The sequence below is a fragment of the Leiobunum rupestre genome, chromosome 4, assembly GCF_980474605.1.
Source record: "Leiobunum rupestre chromosome 4, qqLeiRupe1.1.hap1, whole genome shotgun sequence".
NCBI lineage: Eukaryota > Metazoa > Arthropoda > Arachnida > Opiliones > Sclerosomatidae > Leiobunum > Leiobunum rupestre.
Window position 1 is genome coordinate 22,686,092 of NC_143387.1, and position 21,022 is coordinate 22,707,113.

The window sequence follows — 21,022 nt, forward strand, 5'->3', positions numbered from 1 at the left end:
AAATGAGTGTAAAATTAAACTACCACACTGACTTTGTTTAATATTATTACCTCTTCTTGAAAGCCTTGTGTCAGGATCAGTGTCCACAAAAAGCTTCATGTGATAAAGAACTCTAAGTTCAGGAAAGTAGAATGCTAGAATTCCTTCAAAAAGAACAACATCTGCTGGGTATATAGTTATCCATTCATCCTTCTTCCTATACAGAGAATTACAGAGAAAAAACCTTAATTGAACTGAAGCTTGCAATGGATGTGTGCTATAGACTCCAATGGGGTTTTGAATGTTAAATCGTTTCTGAATAACTACTGACCTGATTTTGAATTTCTTTTTAATTAACAAACGTGACTATAATATAAAAGTGATAACTAATTTCAACAGTGTTTGATTTAACCGCCATTCAACACCACTGAAGAGATTTTGGAATCTTAAATTTGATGCTTATAATTTCCAGGTTCGCATAGGGTAACCAGTGGTACAGTACATACAATGGTGAGTATACTACAAGAGACTTAAAATCTATCACTGATATGAAGTGCTGAAAATGAGTTTTATAATAGTACTATCGCAAATAAGTTAAACAAAACAATATTTATTAAGTAGTGACTTCAATATTATATGAAAAAAACCATTATTAAAAAAAATTCACATGTTTTCCACTATAATAAGTCTCTAAAATGTTTTGTAGAGACTCGTCTCTATAGTTTGATTAAATGTAACAGAACTACTTTCAAAATTTTAATCTTGTGAATTTCAGGTTTAATTTATATTAAGGCCTAATTTATTAGTAATATTTTTTAAGTAGGTTTTATGATAAGAGTACCTATTACAGATTCACTCATGTTAACTCTCATTATATGATCATAAGACACTTTGGTAATAAATATATAATTTTGAAAATCATAATTACTCAGCTATTCACAATTGAAATTGAGAATGACATTTGACAGCTTCACTTTTTCCATTTTCTTAAATATCGTATTTATCTAAATATTTTTGTGTTTTGGTACTTCTATATCAATAAGTTTATATCATAACATTAACTTTAAATTAATAAACACAGGTATTTCATTTTTGGTTATTTACATGTATGTAATGCGACACGTTTGCTTTTCCATTCTCTTCCACTAACTACAAACATATGAATTAACCTACCTTGAATTAGATATAAAATCATAAACAGGGACTTGAACTACTTTTTCACTCAAGATATCTTGTAGAGTTGTTGCTATTAGTTCATCATCAAAGGCATCTAAAGAACATAAAAAATGGAATATCTTAGAGGATCAAATTTAACCATTTGACTATGCTTTTTCAGAATGTATAGGAATAGGTTGGTATTGAAATAAAGGCATTTGATGGAAAAAATTATACAACACTTAAAGTATCTGCATCGTCTCCTTCACTAATTAAAGTGTTTCTCTTTAAAAAATATGCGCGGACTTAGAATGTATGGTGACGTCAATGTTCATACACCATGATTCTCGCCACTCCGGTTATTGCATTTTTAGCATTATATTTTAATTTTTAATAGGTTTTATATTTCTGCAGTTTCATGCCCGTCTTCTAGTGCTTCACCCGGTTTTAATTTCTTTAGATTTCACCTTGAAAAACAAAAATCTTTTGAGGCAATGGTTAGTCAAGATCAAACCAAAAAATTTATACTATCAATACATTCATGTGTTTTAAGTTGCATTTTGAATCTGTGGAAATAATGAATTTTTGGTATCGTTGAACTACCAATTTAATTGTACTCAAAAATTAAAACCAAACGTGGTTCCAACAATTTTTAATTTTAATTATACTGAATCCGAAGGTCCAAGATGAGGAGGCTCTGATAAAAGGCGAAGAAAACAGGTAGCTAGTTCTATGTTTACTACTAATATGCGTGTATAAATAAGGTTGTTTTAATTTGCAATTAATTTTTTCACAGATTGTAAACGATCTGATTAATCAATCAAAATCTGGGTAAGAAAATGTTTGTACTGAGGCAGAAATGAAGGTCATTGAACCAGTTTGCAAACCAAATTATATACAGAACTTGTTGGATAAATCAAATGCATTTCATAATCATAACACTCAAAATGGTGCCTCCCACTTTTTTAGATTAGCTGAAAATTCACATTAAACATTGTGTAATAAAAGCATCAGGGAAAACGGTATTAGACTATGACATGAATTACCTAGAAATATAAGAGATAGTTTAAACTTCCAACTACTTTTAACAAAAATGTATTGTCTTTTTGTGCAGTAATTAGTTAGAAAATAATAATTTATTTCAATAGTATTGTATAAAACGACGCACTACTGTGTATATAATTTAATTTAATGTCAAGACCCTTTCGTAAAACAGTGTATCACTGAAAAGGATATCTTAAATAAAAAGTTCCCTTACCAAAAAATAAGTGGTCTTGTAACTTTTTAAGTTGGTATTTGGAACAAATTCCAACTAAATACCAACTAAAAACCTACTTAAAAACCACTTTACACCAACTTAAAACCAACTAAAAGCTTTCTTAATAAAGACCACTTAAAACCAACTTAAAACTTACTTAAAAAGACCTCTTAATAAAGACCACTTAAAGCCAACTTATAAATTACTTAAAAATTATATGTAATTATCTGACCACTAAAAACCAACTTAAACCCAACTTCAAAAAATGAGTATTTTCCAGCCAACTTAAAAACAACTTAAAAACAACTTATTACCTCTTTAAATAGTTTATTAAAATATGCTGGCAACTTGAACCTACTTAAAACCAACTTAAATGTGAAAACCTACTAAATACCAACTTAAAACCAACTTAAATGTGAAAACCTACTAAATACCAACTTAAAACCAACTTAAATGTGAAAACCAACTAAAAACCAACTTATTTTTTGGTAAAAATTTTTACTATTATTATTATTAGTTTTGGGTGGAATAGATTTCAATAACACGTTTAAGCAAACTGTAAAGTAATTCTTGTCTTGAATATTTTTCAATTATAAATGTGCTTTTATATTAATAACAACTCCTCTAAATAGATTGATATAGGTTGTCAAGTCAAACTAATGGGTACAAGTAAATATTCTCAAACAACAAGGAAAAGTCATAGTAATACCCTTACCAAAATAAGTTGGCTAAAAACCACTTAGGACAACTTGTATATCAACTTGGTTTTCAGTTTGTATTTGGGACAAATGCCTACTTAAAAATAACTTAAATTCTCTTTATTAATCAACTTATTTCCAACTTAACCAGAATGAACATTTACATTTAACTACTTAAAAGCAACTTAAATCCTACTAGGGAAACATCTTAAAACCAACTTAAAAATATTATGTAATTTCCTGACTACTAAAAAGCAACTAATTATAAACTTAGCAAAAGCAGTATTTTCCTACCAACTCAATAACAACTTATTACCCCTTTAATAGTATCTTGAAATATGCTGACAACGTGAGCCTACTTAATACCAACTCAATATCAACTAATAATGTGTATACAAACTAAATACAAACTGAAATACAACTTATATTTTGGTAAGGGATGGTTGCCAAACTAACAGAGTCTCAAAAAAAAACACACACAAACAAAATGTTAAGTAAAAATGTAGGCTAATTTTAAACCTATCAGTTTCAATAAACATTTCTATATGTAGCAACCCAGACTGTGACAAATAAGATGTAAAGGTTCAAGGTAATTTATACATATTTCTGGGAGTTTTGAAAATGTTGGAGCCCAAAAACCTGTCCGTGAAATAGATGATCTTAGTTCAGATGAAGAGGCAGATGATAATGATCTTAACATTCCATCTTCGTCAGAGTAGTATTTTTTTATACATTATTATTCATACATTTCACCTTTTATATTTTTATTTATTTATTTATTTATTTATTATAGCTTGGATAGTGATACTAAAATAGATGATACCTATTCATCTTTTAAAAGTGAAAGGAAGTTCATTGTTTTTGAGAGCTGCGTAATGGCCCTTTTTTCAAGTTTTTTTTGTACAAGCCTGTCTTTGGGCAACGATAAATCACCTTATTTGTACTATGATTGTTGCCATTGAATGCGTCAATCGTGATGTAAAAACATGGTATAGCCAAACAATGTCCTTAAAGATGCCTTAGGGAAATTATTTACTGCCGCTATCATTATATCACCATGTTCCTTACCCAATATTTTAGGTATTCTAGCCCAGTGGTTCCCAATATTTTTTGCTAAAGTATCCAACTCATTTTTTATACTTATCTTAAAAGACTCTTGACACAAACAAAGATGGCCGCGCTGAGAATTCTCAGAACCCGAGAGATCCGCGGAACACCTTATAGAAACCGCTGCTCTAGCCCATATTCAAATTTAAAAAATTGTAAAAAATACAAGATTGTTTAAAGACATTAAAATGATACCAGGTGATGGACAAACAAGTAGCCTTGAAGGATTTGATTCCCAATTACTTACTAAGGCATCAAAACACACTCGTTTTTGGGAAGGAATGTTATCTGGGTACTTTTAATAGCTTCAGTAAGAATTTTTTTACGGAAACTACTCAAGGTAGAAATTAGGAAAATTGTTTTAGATCAATTTTATCAATTGAGACCTATTTTTCACTGAAAAACGCGAACCTTTGGACGTTGGCTGAGGAAGGCCTCCGGCGTTATAGCTTCCGTAGTTTTTAAATATTGATACAGTAAAAATAATTTTCAAATCCATGAAGTAGCAGTTCTTTAAAGACTAACTTATTAAATTTTACCATGGAACCAAATTTTTATATTTATAATGTATAATAAATTAAGTGAATTATAGGCTTTATATATATATATATATATACTACCAATAGCTTTTGATCAGGATTAATAAAAATATGAAATAGATAAGAGATAATTCCTAAATCAAATATGGAAATGATTCTATTGGGGGATACAAATTGTGACATCACTGATACGGAAATCAGCTAAAACAATGAGTTAATTCAAACAAATAATTGATGTTAAAACTAGAATCAAAATGAAAACAAGAACAATAATAGATCATGTAGTTGTTAATTTCCGTGGTCGTATAATAGAAAATTATGTATATACTGTATGTAACTCTGATCACAATTTGGTCAGCATAACTAGGAAAAAGCTACGCTTGAAAATTAAAAAGAATATAAATTTAGTTAGAAATTATAGAAAAAATGGATGTGAATACTTTGGTAAGAAATATTCAGATAGATTTAGGGAAACCAACAAAATTATTTACTAACCCTAATCTTGGACTGGATAATTTACGAGAACTAATTACTAACCAACTACTCATACATGCCTCAAACTGGAGGAAATACATAGTAATTAATAATGCACTGTGGATGACATCTCAAATAAGACCTCAGACCCATCTGCGAGATAAATTTAAAACTAAATTAATAAATGTGAAACATTGTCCATTGTAGAGCAGAGTTTGAAGAGAGATTTAAAAAACAGGGAAATGAAGTAAATAAACTGATTAAAAACGCAAAAAATAAATTCTTTTAAAATAAATTAACTAAAGATAAAAGTACGACTCAAATGTGGAAGACCCTAAAACCTTATTTAAACCTAAAAAAGAGGGAAGATATAAATAAAATTAATTATGGTGGTAAAATTTATGGGAACCTATAGGACATATAGTTAATTCTTTAAATGAACACTTCCAAGGTACAGTAGAAAGAATCCTCTCTAAATTAACAATCATTCCAAATGAAGTAACTACAGTATGTGATAAACCACAAGATGTTACTACTAAAAAATTAACTGAATTCCATCAAGTTACGGAAGAACAAATCTTCAATATTCTGAAAAGAATTAAAACTAATAAATATCAAGGCTATGGTGAAATACAGGCTATAATAATAAAGAATCTTGCTGCATGCAGTCATATCAGCTTACGTATCCAAAATTATAAATTAGTCCTTCCGACTAGGAATTTTTCCTGACAAATGGAAAATTGTGAAAATAATACCAGCATACAAAAAAATTATGAAGATAATCCAGATAGTTATAGACCACTCACAGCACTGGCAAATTTATCTATTTAACATGCGAAAGAGTGGTCAGTATGAATATAGATAAAAAAGGAAGCAATGCATGTACATAAAATGTGTGCTGGAACAATTGAGATGGCTAATTATATAAAATATCTTAGTCTCTGGCTAGATGAGGATTTCACAAGAAATAAACATGTTCAATACACTATTAATAAAATTAAAACTAGACTCTGGCTTATAAGACCAATCCAGTATCATCTTAACACTGAAACCTTAAGAATCTTAACTCTTTAATAAAACCTATAGTTGAATATACCATAATCTTCTTACGCAATGCAAAAAAGAATGACAAAGGTAGAATTGAAGCAGTTATCAATCGTGCTGTAAAAATTACAGCTAAAAAATCAAAGAGATCTTCACTTACTAAAGTTAGAAATATAGCTACCATACAGAACTTTAAAATTTATACTTGCTTGATCTATTAGTATTCATGTTTAAAATTAAAAATAATCGATTACCTAAATATATTTTAAGTTGGTTCGATGAACAGAACTTTTCAGTGAATACAAGGGTATCACAAATAAACTTTAATGTGGGTAGTATTTATAAACCAAATGGATTAAAAGTGTGAAATATAATGGAATTGCTGCTTGGAATAAGTTACCGAATTGCTTAAAATCATGCGAAACACTGAACTTATTTAAGTTGGACTCGTTTGTAAATAAGCGCTTAAAGGATGTTCCAAATAAAGCCTGTTCTTATTTATTTATTTTACTTATATTATTTTGACATAATTTATAGATATAAAATGTTCAGGAATTAATTGACATTGTTTTTGAGAGAAGAAAGTTGGCACTCACATATGAAGAAGTTGAACGATTATAAGAAATAGAACCAATGTTAGTTCCATCACCGTTCACCCACCGAAATCCGATTTAATTGAAAAACATGGTTAATGATTTCAAGAGTTAATAATTTATTTAGAATGAAGATTTTACAATAATAAATGTTGAATGTTATTATAAAATATGATGGTAATTACAAGTATTAATGATGATATTGATAAACAATATACAATTTGTCTTACGCATACCTAAACCCTTTAGACTAGATCTTCAATAAATACCCTTCCAAGGAAAAGTAATATTAAAATACAAACTTAAAACCAACTTAAATAGTTCTTAGACCACTTATTTTTTGGTAAGGGATATAGGATATTAAAAATTTTGGTTGCAGATAAGACATTTTTTGTTAATAATTTGTGGCGATATCAGGTCTCGATACAGTGGCGATATATAGTAATACTCCAATGGCTTGACGATAAAGAGTATTATTAGGCATAGCGTCGTCTTTTCCATATAGTTTTTGATAGGCAAGATCCATAGGTGTCTTCAAAGACTTTGGGTCCTGCAACTTTAAGTCTTCTAGCATATGCTTGATCTTCGTAGACTGGTGGAGTGGATAACTGCCATTGTCTGTCTTTAGAACTTGAATACCGAGGTAGTAGGAGACCTCACCGAGATCTTTCAATTCTGTTAGTAGTTCATGTTTGCTTTATCATAAATTAACTAGTTCCTTTTGATATTAACCATTATCCAAGGATAATCTTTATGCTTTAAATGATGCGAGAGTTGTAACAGGAAGTCAAGTAGAGGGTCGTTGTGAAAGCAATACCATGTCCAAGTTATCCAAGTCGAATATTAACAGATGGCATGAACGCCTCGGGCATGTGAATGAGCTTGATTTGCAGCATATGTCAAAGAAAGAAATGCTCAGAGGGTTGGAAAATTTAGAAGTAGAATTCAATACCTGCGTCTCTTGTAGATTAAACAAAAGTGTGGGGGATTAATGGCAATTAGTAAATAATCTAGACATCTTTAAATGAAATATAATTAAGTTTAATGAAGACCAAAAGTTAGAATGTCAAAATATACATCTCTCTCAAAAGAACATGACACAACAAGTAAAGTTTTAGTTTTGGTTTGCAGACGAAATTCGTCTGCTATATTGTCTGTTATGTTTAGCAGACAACATTAGTCTGCTAAAGTGTCTGCATTGACTTTGCAGACGACATTTACAATATCCTATGCAAAGTACAGCAAAAGCCTTACAAAAAGCACTAAGCAGAGCCACAAAAGCATTGGCCAGAGGCGAAGCAAGAGGGTTTTTGAATTGGTGTTTAGAGACGTCTGGGGACCTGAATGAACATCATCTGCAGGCGGAGCCCGTTATTATATCAGTTCTGTGGATGATTACAGTCGATATACCGGGGTCTATATCATCACAAGTAAGGATCAAGCATTTTCTTGTTTCCAGAAATTTAAAAATTATGTAGAAAACCAATATGAGAGAAAAATTAAGATACTAAGAACCGACAATGGTTTAGAATATTGTGCTGGGTATTTCACGCAATTTTGCGAAGAAGCTGGGATAAGACACCAAAGAACAAACGTTTATTCACCAGAGATGAATGGTGTTGCTGAACGGGTCAACCGCACCCTATTGGACATGGTACGATCATTGTTAACTGGTGCTAATTTACATGCTGCTAAGTACTGGGCGGAGACTATTCATACAGCAGTCTACCTGAAGAATCGCTTGCGACATTCATTATTGGAAGATGCGGTTCCATGCGAGTACCTAATCGGCAGTAAACCCAGTGCTGGTCACTTAAAGAGATTTGGGTGTTTGCCCTTTGTTAACATCCCAAAACAACGGCAAAAAGGAAAGTTAAGCTTCAGAGCTAAGCTTGGCATATTTATAGGCTATGCACATAGAACAAGAGGTTATCGTATACTGTACCCAGATGAAAATACAGTGGTGTAGACAAAACATGTAACCTTCGATGAAGATAAATTTTCGAATTGATTGCTTTAAAGGCACAGAACATAGAGGGGATAAGGACATATTAAACTGGCATTTTGAAGACAATGCCGGTGAGAACTCAGTACCAACAATTGAAGATAAAGTTGAAAACACTGAAGCAGCCAGATTGTCCGAAGACGAGTCAAGCGATAATTCTGAAGAAGTACCAAAAGTGAATGCTGAAGCTAATCCGGACATTACCGAGAAGGAATTACCATCTGGTTGGAGAAAAGATATCATTATTCGACAGTCAGGAAAAACAAAAGGACTACCAGATATATATTATTATGACAAGGGAATAAATTCCGTTCAACAAGAGAAGTACAAGAGCATCTCACAAGAAACAATCTACCATATGATATTGATATTTTCAACTTTAGCAGGAAGCAGGCAATGATGCAATTATTGGTCTCAGCGGATATTTCAGAAACCTTCGAAGCTAACTGTACAGAGGTAGAAGTTCCTAAGTCGTATAAAGACGCCATGAGATCGCCACAATCAAAGAAATGGCAAGATGCCATGGATGAAGAAATGGGTATCATAAATGAAAGGGAAGTCGCGGAACTGGTATAAAAACTGAATGAGAAGAATGTCATTGGCTGTCGATGGGTGCATACAATCAAGAGAGACACTAGTGGCAAGATACTTCGTTATAAGGCAAGAATAGTCGCACAGGGGTATACACAGACAGAAGGAATTGATTATAATGAAACATTCTCACCAGTAGTAAATTTTGCGTTAGTGCGCCTTTTCTTTGCTATTTTTGTTATAATTTTCGGATGGGCACACAATCACTTTGATGTGCGGAACGCTTATCTGTATGGCAAACTTGATAGGGATATTTATATGAAGCAGATCCCGGGATATGAACGTGGAAATCCCAATACCCATTGTTTAAAGTTATACAAAGCATTATATGGCCTACAGCAAAGTGGCCGCCTTTGGTTTCAAGAGCTCGATAAGACCTTTCACAACCTTGGTCTCTTAAGTTATCAAGCACAAACTGTGTTTATTACATTCCATATAAAGCAGTTATCTTGGTCTACGTAGATGATTTAGTAGTATTTGGTAAAGATGAAGCAGTTGTACAAGACATATATGAACGCTTGTCAGGAGTCTGAGTTAAAGAACCTGGGAAAAGTGCGAAACCTTTAAGGAGTAGAATTTGAAGACAAACCAGATGGATCCATTAAATTACATCAGAGATCTTATATTACCCAGCTAGGGAAGAAGTATGGTTTATATTGCGAAGAATCAATTAAGTTACCAGTTAACGCAAGCACAATATTGACGAATTTAAAAACTTTGACATTAACTTACCGACCCCTTTTATTTATTGTGATAATCAATCTGCTATATCCTTTGCGAATGATACAATTGAAAACCAGAGATCAAAGCATATTGACATTAGGTATCATTTTGTATGCGATGAGTTGAACAATGATCGGTTTAAACTAATAATTCACTCCTTCTAAAACTAATGTAGCAGATATCTTATCTTCACAAAATTTTTGAGTAAAACACTGTTTGATAATTGTTGCCAAAAGCTAAATATTGATAATTAGTTTTTTTCGTGTGTATTTGATTGCCCATTAATATATTATGATAAAGAGGGGGAGTGTTAGTAGTTAATGTTTGCTTTATCATAAATTAACTAGTTCCTTTTGATATTAACTGAACTGAACTGAATTGTTTTGAACTAAACCGCTAGGCAACACTGCCCTGTTTTTTTTTACTCTCTCTCCAACACTCACTCCGCTAATAGCCATGATGTTAATAAGGTGTTTAACTTTTTCTTGATCTTTTAATTAATCATAATAAATAGTTTATAGTTTTATTAATGCCTTTGCGTTTTATTGCTGACTTCAATTAATAAGCCAACAAATTCAAAGTGAGCATTTAAACGGTCTGTCAACGACTTCTTCCATTCCTCTCAGCCGTTCCATGATTTCCATCATAGCGGTGATATGCTGCTGCATAGTTTGACCTTCCCTGAGCCGCATCTTGTGTATCCTTCTGAGAAAAAATAGCTTGCTTGTGATGGTAGACTGTTCGTGCAGTTTCTGGAGCGTAAGCCACATTGTTAGGGCAGACAGAAGTGTTTGACTAAATGAATCAGTTGGTCATCTTCGACTGATAAGGCAATAGTGGCTTGTGCCTGGCGATCTCGCTTGTCCCAGTCGATAGGTACATCCTGTGTCGACCTAGCTTGATCGACGACCTCCCATAGATTATCTCTGATCAGCAACATTTTCAACTTGATTTTCCACATCTGGTAATTCAAGTCGTTCAACTTTGTTATGGACAACTTGGAATCTGAATACGTAGCCTTAATGTCTTTGCAGATGGCTGCCTGAGGCGGATCAGGAACAAATTGATACAGAAGACGCGATTGACGTTAAACGACTAAAGAGATAACTGATACTGGATCCATAACCTGTTAGAAAACCACCACTAAGTTACAGCAGAGCGGGGAACGAGGCAATAGTCTAACGAAACATTAACGATTAGGCGAGGAATGACAAATTAAATTAGATATTCGTATATATATATATATACACATAGCATAAAAAACAATAAATACTGATAAGTTTTAAAGGTTATGGTTAGAGGCGGCGTCGCTTATCTCTAGGCGCTAGGGCTATTCAGCCCAAAATAATATCACTATTCAGTACAGTCATGACTAGTCATTTAAACCAGGGGAACCGTGGCCACGGACAAAAATTTCTTCAGGTAGGTTGTTCCATGGTAAAATTGTACTACGAAAGAGTGAGAATTTAGTAGAATCCCGTTTGGAGTGAGGAAGATGAAGTATGAGACTGTTGAAAAATAGTTTTGTTCAGGGTCGCACAGAAGTTTATATAATAAGACTAAATCCAGATAGTCATAGGCACTTTAATGGCATCCACGAAAGAGCAGTAAATCTGCCATTTTTATTAAAATGTTAAGTAAATGGGTTTTTTGAGGCATGAGCTTGAACATTTTCTTTAATAAAAAAGAATTAAAGAAAATTTAACATAAAATTTTAGAGGCCTACTATTTGAATATTATATTATTTAATTAACAGTACCTGCACTATTCATTTATTATTAGGGTAGGGTTTCATAATGTTGTAAAAATTATTAAAGGTTTCTGTGACTAAAGTCATAACTGGGAAATGCTGTTCTACCGCTAAGTCTGGGTTGAGAGAAAATTGTCAAATGAAATAAATCCAGTTTTCAGGAAATGACTCGCAAAACCTCTTACATCATGAACTTACAAAAAAATTCAGAGCCTAATTCGTTTTTGGTTCTTAACAAGTAGGACACATATACAGATTTTAAGAAAAGTAGGCCACATAAAAGTAAGATAAGTTCTGTTTTGTTTATACCAATTAAAGTTTTACAATACAAACCATAATTCAGTAGAAATCCACAAAAGAAAATTCTCATCACCTTCCCAATCTGCTAGTTTATATTATTTAAGGTTTTAAATCTCTACTTCGTATTAATGGTTTTAATTAGATTGTAATAAAAAAAATTATCAAGAAAAAAAGATTAACTAATCTTCAATTAAGTGTGTTTGAATTTTATTAAAATCAGAAATGGTATGCTACTCACTATATAAAATTACAAGAAAAGATATAGCATTTTACCTGGATGGTCAAAGTTGTATTTTCCTTTAAATGCTAGGGCTTTTTCCTCATCTGTTAGTTCCTTATAGAAACTGTCTTGACTAATACAGACAACTTGCCTCTGTTTACGATCGACAGAATCTTGACCAAGTTTTTCCATTATTTTTTGGCAAACAGTTGACTAAATGAAAAGTGAATTGTTAATTAATAAAATTATAAAAAAGTACAGCTTCTTGGTTAAATATTTAAACCATCTACAGGGAGCTCAGCAGCACTTTTGATCAACAAGAGATAACATCATAACATAAAATATAAGGGCCAATGAGCCAAGCTCAGAGTAAAACAGTTAATTAAATTTAAAGAAATTAATTTTTCAAATTTCTATTTGTTTTACCAGGAATTTTAATTATTAGGAAAATGTAAATTTTTATTTCTTAAACCCATTAAGACTCTTAAATACTGGCAATACCGTATTGGATAGATAATAATTTAAAGATAAATCCTGTTCATACAATTAGTTAATCACAGTAATCAGGAAAATGTTAAGTATTTTAAATTACCATATTTAAAAAAAAAGACCTCAAATCCTAATTTTGTCAGTAATAAGGCAAATACCACGAAAAGCAAATTAATTAAGATTGAAAAATGTATAAAAATATATCAACATTTTTCTAGATTTGAGATTAAATATAGTTAAAAAAATATTTAGATGAAACCAAACGAGTAAAATAAAGCTTCAATTAATATCACAGTCATGGATAATTTAATAGCTCATCATATATAGCAAATTGTGGGTTAACGGGGAAATGATAATGATTGCTATGGGTAGAAAAAGTTAAAAATTTTATTCAGAAAAAAATCAGTTGAGAAGAAATTAATAATAATAATAATAATAAGCTAGGCTAATACCCAAGGCATAGTTAAGTTACTATTTTTTTAAACAGAATGATAATAAGAATTTAGATCAAGGCTGCTTAGAAGCGGAGTTATTGAAATGAACGGTTTCATCATTTGTACAAAAAAATGTCATTGATGTTTTTTAAATAGATGTTTCCATAAAAACATAAGAACCATAGTGCTGTTTTTCAACGTTACTAGTCCTATAAAGATTAAAATAGGGGTTGTAGTTGTGGATATATGAAGCAATAATTACTGATATCTATGTGTTGAGTTACCAAAAAATTATGTGCCTCCAGGGAGAAAAATAGACAACTTAAAAGCAGATGATCAGATTCCTGAACACACTCACTATGACAATGAGATTTCAGTAAAAATTGTACATTTGGAAGATATTGAACAAACATTTATGAGAAACATCATAGCTTCTGATTAAGTAAACTGTGGGCTTGCGTCGAATATAAAAACACATTTGTATTAATTGTAAATTGCTATTTTTAATATGGTCTAACACCCTATAAATTATTATTGTAATTCTACACAATACTGATAAAGGCCTTCAGAAGCTGGAAGGTCTCCGCAAAATATTATTATCATTTAATTTCTTCCACGTGGAAATTCTAAATGGCCAACGCAGAAGACACCAACCAAATTACTAATAGCAAATAAAACGTTTGTCTCTGATAGCAGCGGGTACAGATTTAAAAAAAAATGAAATAGAAAAACGAATGCTTTCCACTGGACTTGGTTGTGACTTTTGACTTTAACCTAAATATGGGGTCACCTTTTAACACACAAGAAATTTGTCTGGGGATCAATTAAAGGCATTGCAGTGGAAATACGAAAATAAAATGTGTTTAAGGATACAACTGTGGAAATATTTTTATTCTATCATACTTCTTGAAGCTTTTAGTAAGCTACTTGGAAGCGAAAATCATTACGTTTAGTCGTAAATATACATTCATGCATAAAAACTAATTCGAATAATAAATTTTACTTTTCCAGATGCAGTTCCACCGGCTACTCCTATAAGAAAAGGTGTTTTACTTTCAAAACCCTTAACAGAAGCCCGACTGTAATTTGTCCCATTTCCTTTGAAATTAGGCATTTATGCTCAGTTATTTCAAGACTTCTGAATAAAATAGGAGAATGAAAACTAATATAAAATTTATATTAATTAAACAAATGGAACAAATAAGTAACGGAAAGGCTATTCGAATATGAAACCACGTTGATTGAGGCCATGCGTTACTCAACAACTAAGGAATACGTTACCAGCGCGTCAAAATAATATGCCAGAATTCCCAAAATATTGTAAAACTAGATTTTTAAATGCAGTTGGGTACACTACGGAATGAAATTACTCTATGGACGCAACTAAAGTGCAAAATATTTTAAGTTGATTTTAAACAGTGATATTTTATCATCTAAAGAAGGAGATTGCATTGGAGCTACGTTAAACCCCGCTCAAGATCTGTTGTTACGTTGAATTTTTCGAATTAACTTTCAGCTGCTACTTGCCGGAGCGAGTTCCCAGTGGATCTCATCACGAGATTGCCATTGGAGTTTGAATATCATAACTCAGAACGAGCACTCCGAGCACCATCGAAATCTAACAGGAAAACGCTGTAAGGGAGAATGACTAAAATTAATGTTGACGCCTAGGAGCAACAAACACAGCACCCCACACAAGGAGAACGTAACCCGTCAAAAGTCGTGCATTTTCTTGTGTACATTTTTCATTGGTTAGTCGCTTTAGTGCCTGCTGCCGTCGGAAGGGGAAATTCGGAAATTGTCTTCCTTCTTTCCGTAAAACGTTCAGCGTAAATTGGTTCGTCCAATGAAATTTGTACACAACACTGCTTTAGCATGTTTAAAGGCTAGCTGCGTTCTCCTGGTCTTTGTTGCTCCTAGTTGGCGCAATCCGCCGTTAAATTTTGCTCCAGCGCACTCGCGCTGAAGGAAAACGTTCTAGCAGCGCACTCGCTTCAATCACGTCAGATTTCGTAAGTTTTAGAGAATGAAATACCAGACTTTTTTAATTTTTAAGAAGGAAAGAACTTATTTTTCGAGCGCGAGGTAGGGTAGGGGGTATTATAATTATTTGGGGAACTTTATCTATGGCAGCTTTCGGGCGCTCTCAAAATATGATCGGGTTTCATTGGGAAAAATAATAATAATAATCAAGGCACCTCCAAAGGCCCAAGTTATCAAGCGACTTTTAAAGCCATTAATTCACGTGGACGAGTCACAATGCGTAGGAGGGTGGTGGCAAGCCCTTCATGCCACGTGAGCCAAGTTCGCCAACAGCTCTCTACACTAACCAGGAATCCATAACGCTACTTGGAATGAGTATCTCCCCATATCCCCGGTGGTATTTTGCGGCGGAACATTGTGGGAGGGGCTAAAAACGCTTAAACCGCCTTAAATGACGTCCAATTCAGTGACAAACAAAGGCTTATAAGCTCCGCCTACTATGTTCCGCCACAACGGCGGGGAATCGAAGCCGTTATTCATTCCAAGTAGCGTTATGGATTCCTGCACTAACTGATTCGATTTCACTCTCTGGAAATCTCTCCCAAAGACGAATTTTCGAGCGACTTCGGTGTACTCTCACAGCTTCCTTTGTTACCCATCGGAGTAATATCTCCCCCCCCCCCCCCCCGAAAAGTGAAAAAAACACCTCTCATAAACGGGAAAGTTTTTTCTTCTCATTGTGTATTTTTGTTTTTATTCTTTACATTTCCCCAAGGACGTATATAAGGGGGGTTTAGTGGGTACAACCCCCCCCCCCTTAGGACTCGATTCCTTTCTTACGAATGAGTATTTTAATAATTACCACTTTAATATTATCCTTTTCCAATGAAAATATTGAATTTTACAAACCAATATCAATTTTGTTCTTTGTTTTATTATCATTTTCTCGCAAATGTGTTCAAAAACTTCGATTGATACACGTGTGGAAATGGCATTGTCACTCGTCCCGAGTCTAGCCAGTAGTGCAGTTCATTTAGACAAAAAAGGCCGAAGTTCGCATTAAATGTAGTAGTAGGTTTTACTTTTTTATGTTCTTAGGTTCGGTCCCAGTAGTATATACTCAATTTTGCAACTTTGAAATCCCTGTGCTAACTCTGGGGTACGCTAAAAACCGCTAGATTTTCGGACTTTTTTCAGTTTTTTCCTCATAGCTCCAAACATATACATTTTAGCGCTACATTCCTTATCATCGGTTTAAACCAGAGTACATGTTCTACAATTTAAGCACAAAACGAGCTCTGTAAGTCTAATAGTGTCTGACATACAGCTCATCAAAAATAGGCAATTTTTTCCATAATTTTGGTTTTTAAACTATCATATATGTTTCGAGTCAAATGTTGCCATAACGACGTGTCCTACGACCCTTATTATAGCAAATAGTTTGTAGAAAAATTAATTAGCTTTCATTGAAGCACAAGTACCTGCCAGTAGGCCTACTAGTTCTCGGGAAAATGATCAAATAGTTAAATTACTGTTTGCTCTAGTGTAGTTGCGTTCTGGCTCAATAGATGTCGCCGGAAATTTTTGGCAAAAAGGTTTTTTTTAATTATCGTCCATGTTTCGAGCCAAATATCGCTACAACGACGTGACCTACGACCCTTATAGTTTGTAGGAAATTTAATTGGCTTTCATTTAAGCACAAGTACGTTCTCGAGAAATAGAGTGTTGTCGTCTGATACGATTTTGAAAACTTGTAACGTCACAGCTGTAAGTAGAGGATAACTAAATATGAACATGTAAATCCAAGATGGCCGCCAAGATGGCCGCCATAACACCCCCCCAAGAAACCCCCAAAATATTTTCAAAAACAAAAATTTTTGTCCTTGGAAAAATCGAAAAACATATTTTAAATCTCAAATTTCACCTTGAAGATGATCTTTGACCTCGACGCTCGAACACTGTCTACAACCTCTAAGCCTTGGTCTATCACCCCAACAAGTTTGGTCACGATCGGACAAGGTCGAACCGAGATATCGGCGGTAATATGTGACACCACCAAATACTTCAACTTATTTACTTTTGGTGTCACTTTTTTCGTGTTTTCGTTTTTTAGCGGTTTAAAATGCTAATTAGTTATTTGCGAGATGGGGAAACGAATTCGCGACCTTCGTTTTATACCCTTGACAACTTTTGGCCCCACCCAAAATACTTTAAACAACTAATAAACGTGTCTAAACTTGCGATAATAACTATTTCTATAAATAATAATTGCTTTTACATTTAAAAGTCAAAGGATATGTGTAAGCGTAAGACGTCTCAAAAATCGAGCTCTTTAAAAGTTAAGAAAATGAAGTTATTTATGGGGAAACCAGAAATTAAATGCAAATCACCTAACGAGAATCCTTGTTATTATGATGATCCATGTCGCAAACACGCTTTTAATTTCTTTGATAATTTAAACTTTAGTGTTAAATGCTGGATTTGTCAAGAACAATATCTTGACAAGACAATTTTTAAGCAACACTTAATGGATCACATATCGAGTAGTTATAAAAATCAAATTCGTATTGATGTTTGCGATTGTCTTCATTCAAAGAAACCAGAATATACAACCAAAGAAGAAATATTAGACGATCAAATTATTGATTATTTGAACGAGTTTAACGTAAAACATCAAGAATGGTTAAACGAGTTTGCTAATGGTACTGGAACTCCAAAGAAAATTCATCGTAAAAAAAAACAACTGGTATTAAGAGTGAAGAAACTTTAAATTCAACAATGAAATCAAATATTGTATTTCCACCGGACTTTGTCATGCCATCTGATGAGCAGATGGAAGCTATTATTTTTTTTTCAAGAATATTGTAAAAATAATCAAATTTTAACTCTTAATCAAGTTGAAACGCCCATTGAGGTTTTAGAAAATCTTGAACAAACTTGTCAAATGATTGAAAATATGTGAATAAATATGTTTTCTAATAAATATATTGTGCTTATTTTTTTCCTGCGTAAAAATAGATAATTTAACTCTTTCGTGTTAAGGTTTAGCGTGGTAGATCGGTAGCGTTGCAGGACGTTATTCAAACAGTCTCAAGTTCAACTCCCAATCCTTTCGATCTATCACGCTAAATCTTTTATTAATATAAAACGAGATGTCGCCCAACTAAAACCGTCATTATAAAGATGTCAAGTTTCGTAGTATTTCTACCTTCGAACGCATCACCCGATATTTACCCGGAAAATACGCCTTCTAACTTTAAAGTACAGTTATCAAAACCTTTAAATTTTAACAATGAAAAATGGGCTTGCTCATTAGCAGAAATAATTCTTCCTGAAACTTATTCGAATATAACAAATGAGTATTCGCATTTCCAAGTAGGGCACGTGTCAGATGTTATTTCACCCGAAGAAAAACAATGGGATTATATTAAAATTGAAATTCCACCCAAACGTTACGAGGGTGATCTAGACAGAAATAAGAATACTATTCCAACATCTCTTCAAAATAATATACTCAACGAGTTTGCTAAAACTATTGAGGCCAATCAAACACTTAAAGGAAAAATACAAATAAATACGGTAAAAGCAGATGAAAACGAAGCTAGTTCAAAATTAAAAATACAGTTACAAAAAGATGTGCAAGTAAGAATACCTCAAGCATCGCCCCTAGCGTCTGTTCTGGAATTTCGAGAAAATGATTTTGTCGACAGTGATTATCTTTCTAATTATCCACTCTCGAATCACGCCAAAACTATTTCTTTAACTTACGCAACAAATTTTATCGAAGTATGAATTAAAAAAGCGTTAGTTGTGAATAAATATCAACAAAAATATTTACCACGACAAATTCCCGTAGAAGAAATACAATCACAACCCAGGAGGAAAAAACAGAAAATTAACAAGAAACCGAAACTAAAACTAAAAGTGAAACAAGAAGAAAAACCAAAACTTGAACCAAAAACAAATTTGGAAGAAAAGTCAAATTTGAAACCAGAAGAAAAACTAAACAACATTTTACCAACAGAACCTTTAATTCCAAATATTAATGGAGACGTCAACCAACCAGATGTTTTAAATCCTTCCGAAGAAAATAATCTACCAAGTTCTCTTCCAATACCAGTTAATCTACCATCTCAACCTGTTATTAAACAAATACAATGGAATAATTAGGCAATTGTGTTTGAGGCGGCCAGATATGAGGGAGAAAGACAATATAATAATGAAATTCAACCGTTCACATTACACTTAATTATACGCGATTTATTATAACGATGTAAACCAAGACAGTTTGATGGATTAAAAACCGCGATATCGTCCGATGATGAAGTTAATTTATATTTTAATTTAGAAATACCGGTAGGGATGGAAATTAAATTTCAAAATCCATTAGCAGATCTTTTTAAAATTCCACCAGACACTTATTTTACGGGTATTCAAAAATTTGGCCCGTTAAATAATTTAAATAATATTACTTTTAATTCGCGTAACAATTTTATCGACATACGTATTGAGACTACAAAAATACCGCAATTTGAGCAGGAAGCTTGGGCTTTTTACTCCGTATCAATTATCCAGCCTTTTTTATTTGAAGGTCAGAGAGATGATTTTGGAAATATTATCCCATTATCTTTGCATAGGCAATTAAAAAACGAGATCCAACAAGCTACAAACTACCCCCCTTTGAATCGGTACGAAATTAGTTACGCAATAGAAGAAATAAATCGAGGTCATTACTTAAGAATTTCATTCCCTAGAGATCTACAGATTGCCTTCACCGGGAGATAAGCAAATATTTTTAATATAAACGCGCCAGAATTTCAAGATGGTGTAATTAGCAGTCAAAATCCTTTAAAAGTGTATGAGGAAAAATTTTTGTCAGATGAGGAATCGGTTATAGATTTTAAATATAATAAAAAAATTTCAATTGAAGCCCCTAACTGGGAAAATGACAGTTATACGTTTGAACGTAATTATTACGAGTCTGATAAGGATTTAAGTGGGAATTTTATACCGTTATCTCTTCATTTCAAAATTTTAAATGAACTTCAAAAATATTTTGATTCGCATATCTCACTTAAGGCTGGATTTTTTATTTTCAAAGAAAATGGAAATTATTATTTTCAAATTGAGTTAATGAGTGGGTTGGAAATTAAAATATTTGGACCTCTAGCAGACCTCTTACAAATTGAGTACAAAGTAGATTATATCTCCTCAGTTTATAAAAGCAAAGTATTAGACCCACTTCAAATTAGATTAGAATTAGATAATACGGCTAATTTTATAATTTTTCGAAACGATTTAAACAGAGTTGAGAATAGTCGACGACAAAAACGTGATATTGATTTCCCCAATTACGAACATGGTAAAAATAATAAACTAAATATTGTAGACAAATTCCATTGTTGAATTCCAACTGGTGTTTACCACACTATTGATGATGTTTTAATTGCAATGAAACATTCATTACCAGAGTTGGGCTAAATTCGAGTTTAATTTAAATTCAGATTCGACAGTTTCAGTTAAAGGTTTGGGTGGAAACAGTTTTTTAACCTTTCCAATAGATAACCCCAAACTCGGGCAAATGTTAGGTTTTTCAAACAATCAAATTGAAAGACGACTTTTTAACGAAATAGGTATGTACCCCGCAGATCTCAACCACGGAATATCTGGAATTTATGTC

At 32.7% G+C, this 21,022-nt stretch overlaps 1 protein-coding gene across 1 annotated transcript in view; it reads right to left on the minus strand.

Moving 5' to 3' along the window:
- Uck (Uridine-cytidine kinase) overlaps window positions 1–14,634 on the minus strand; it is a 29,277-nt gene extending 14,643 nt beyond the window's left edge. The window contains exons 1-4 of the mRNA XM_090171277.1: window positions 14,363–14,634; window positions 12,490–12,649; window positions 1,153–1,249; window positions 51–196 (exon numbers count right to left, since the gene is read on the minus strand). Of these exons, the coding sequence (XP_090027403.1) occupies window positions 51–196; window positions 1,153–1,249; window positions 12,490–12,649; window positions 14,363–14,473 (514 nt within the window). The 5' untranslated portion in view covers window positions 14,474–14,634. The remainder of the gene's footprint in view (window positions 1–50; window positions 197–1,152; window positions 1,250–12,489; window positions 12,650–14,362) is intronic.
- Between the last annotated feature and the right edge of the window lie 6,388 nt (window positions 14,635–21,022).